This window comes from Osmia bicornis, chromosome 9, assembly GCF_907164935.1.
Source record: "Osmia bicornis bicornis chromosome 9, iOsmBic2.1, whole genome shotgun sequence".
Lineage (NCBI taxonomy): Eukaryota > Metazoa > Arthropoda > Insecta > Hymenoptera > Megachilidae > Osmia > Osmia bicornis.
Window position 1 is genome coordinate 10,818,103 of NC_060224.1, and position 3,170 is coordinate 10,821,272.

The 3,170-nt window shown below is 39.3% G+C and overlaps 1 protein-coding gene across 1 annotated transcript; it reads right to left on the bottom strand.

Annotated features, from left to right (window-relative positions):
- Positions 1–234: 234 nt before the first annotated feature.
- Positions 235–787, bottom strand: LOC123988106 (protein nemuri-like). The gene is made up of 3 exons (XM_046286952.1): positions 773–787; positions 549–701; positions 235–390 (listed from the first exon to the last, which is right to left on the bottom strand). Exons 1-3 carry the CDS (start codon positions 785–787, stop codon positions 235–237), a joined length of 324 nt encoding a protein of 107 aa, XP_046142908.1.
- Positions 788–3,170: the final 2,383 nt, after the last annotated feature.

Consider the following 3,170-nt stretch of genomic DNA (forward strand, 5'->3'; position numbering starts at 1 on the left):
GAAAGCAAGATGACGATACCGATGGCTTGGCGAGACGGACTGTGTTTTGTCGCACGGAACATCGGTTTTGACTTTCGCGAATATTCTCGCCCGCGGGTTCGTCGCGATTATTCGCCGAAGATTTGCTATAAAGGGAATAAGAAATAAACACATATGTAATAATTTAGTATATGTAATAAAATATTTATTAAAATAAAAAATTATAATGAAGTTCAAAATTAAAAAAAAAAAAGTTTAATAAATGTTAAAGACAACTTGTCGCCCGCCGCCTCTTCCGCCGCCCCGGCATTCTCCTCTTCCGCCACGAAGGCCGCCCCATCGCCCACCTCTTCCTCCGTGACGGCCGCCGTGACGTCCTCCGTACATCATCTTTTTAACCATTATTTTTATCTGAAATATAATAATGAACTGTATTAGAATTGTGACATTATTAGAAAACAAAAAACAATCGTGGAAATTCATCTGCTACTATTGTAGAAATGATTTCCGTTTCACGTGAATCTAATTGTGCGACATTTATTACATAGAAAAATCACGTTTTTACTTACTTGCGTCATGGATACCTTTTCCTCCTCTGTCTTTTTGACCTCCTGTTGTTTCTTTTGGCCCTCTTCTTTCTTTGCAACTTCTTCATTCTTTACTATTTCCTCCTTTCCTTCAACTTCTTCTTTCTTTTCTCCTTCTTGGTTATCAACATCCATCTGTAATGAAAGTAATTTATGTGCAAATAACGTAATATTAATGAAATATTCTGCTTGTCGATTATACGCACCTTACTTTCAGCCATGTTGAAGCTTGACTGTCTTTTGTCATGGCTGCTGAAAGCACTCGCATGGTGGTGGGGATCAGGACCGTGGTCACTGACTATTTTATAAGTCCCTTTCCTAATTTCTAATTTCTAACTTTACAGATTAAATTTTTATTTTTATTTTTATGTTATAATTTTTTCTTACAATCTCAAATTATATTATAAATGAATACAACTTCAAAACTTTGTTTTTGTAATAAATATCGACGTCATTGTTCTTTATTTTTCGTAGTCCTTAGAAACACTCCCCACCACGGTACCCGATGTTTCTCGGTACTGTGTTTTACGTCTTCGCGACAGTTTTCACGATAGTTGCATTCGAAGCAAGGAATAGATTGCACCATTGAATTTATTTCAAAGCTTTGAAAGTGTGAAGTGAAGTGAGAGGTGAATATTGTTGTGGGATAGTGACAATGAGTGATACTGAAAATATTGTCATGGTTGAAGATATGCGAAATCAGTATGAAGATCAGTGTTTGATAAAAAATAAAAGTCGTCGGCCAAAATTACCAATTAGTACGAAAAGATATTCAAAAAAAGAGCATGTCGCGAAAGAAGACGGCGTTTAGCCCTTCAGAATATTTCCGAACCGTCAACATCCCATGGACAAAAATACACTCCCGAGAAAATTTACTTGCCATTGGATGATGAAACAGAACCGGCAAATTCTACAGAAATGTTTGAAGAAACGACGGAAGAATTGTTTCAAATTGAAGAAACGGACAATACAGAAGATGGGTTCAATATAGAAGGTACAACTTCCGAAAATGAAGAATTGATCATAGAGAAAACTGTAACGAACGAGCCTGGAGAACAATTCTGTCTACCAAGTGGCTTGAGTATCGTGGACATGCAGCACATCTTTGCCGAATTGCAAAAAATAGGTGACCATGCTAAAAACAGGGAAGACTGTGGAATTAGACACCTGAAAATAACCGGCATGAAACGGTCGGGCCTGAGGACCACCCTCAGTGTAATGTGCGATATGTGCAAATATACAGGTGAAATCCACAGTGGACCTGATGAAAGCAATCACATGGAAACAAACCAGCGTGCCGTTGCTGGAACAATTGTGAATGGAGGCAGTTATGCCCAAATGGAAGAGTTCCTTGCAGCGATGAACATACCCTCCAAGTCGAAGAAAGAATTTAGAAAACATCACGATAAAATAGTGAAAACATTAATTGTTGCTGCAGAAGAAGAGATGGTAACAGCGGCAGAGGAAGAAAAACGCTTGGCCATTGAACGAGGCGATATTGTTTCCGGATATGGAATCCTTCACATCCCCGTTGTGGCCGATGGAAGCTGGATGAAACGATCATACCGGACTGGAACGTACGATTCCGCGTCTGGAGTCGGCGTTATAATTGGATATCACACGAAGGAAGTTTTATTTATCGGTGTGAGAAACAAGGTGTGCAGGATTTGTCGATGTGCTGCGAAAAAGAAAGAAGAGCCACGAAAGCACACCTGTTTCAAAAATTGGCGCGCAAGCCAAGCATCAACGGCTATGGAAAGTGACGCTATAGTCGAAGGCTTCAAGACCAGCGTAGAAAAACGTGGACTGATTTATTCCACATTGATTGCTGATGGGGACAGCAGCGTTTATAAAAACATTACAGATGCAGATCCATATAAAGCACAGATTCGTGTAAAAAGAATTGAATGCACGAATCATTTGTTGCGAAACTTTTGCAGAAAAATGAAAGAAGTTGTAAAGATGACAACACCTGGTCCATTGAGAAGAATCGTTGAAAGCAGCATTCGGCGAATGCGTGCGGACATAGTAAAAGCCGCAGAGTATAGATACAGTCAGCAAGTAATAACCGCTGAGAAAATTAAGAATTTGTATGCCGACATACACAATGTTCCTAGCCACGTTTTTGGTGAACACGCAGATTGTTCAAAACTACAATACTTCTGCGATGGTAGTGTACGAAGACATCAAAGAAATACTTCGACCTCTGTTGGCGCATGCTGAGAGTTTGCTGTATAACAGCAACAATAATGCCGTTGAAAGTTTCAACGGAATCATCGCAAAATATACAGGAGGAAAAAGATTGAATTTCGGAGAGAGGGGATCTTACACGGGAAGATGTGCTGCTGCTGTCCTACAGTATAACACAAAACAAGTGTTGTCGCGTCTGAATACGGCGATGAACAAGAAACCGCCCGTTATTTTACGCAAAATAGAAAATAGAAGGAGGAAAGAAAATGAGAAAAACAGTGAAAAGAGAAAGGAAAAAAAAATTACAAAGCACGTGCGGACATAATTCCGTTGTGAAAAGGATTCCAATTACGGACCAAACGCTGAAAAGCCGGATATGGCTAACAACATTTATGAATTAGAGCAAAAAAAAAC

Coding starts and splice junctions, on each gene's coding strand:
- LOC123988106 (XM_046286952.1), bottom strand. Junction 391..548: donor AAAAGGTATCCATGACGCAA/GTAAGTAAAAAC, acceptor ATTATATTTCAG/ATAAAAATAATGGTTAAAAA.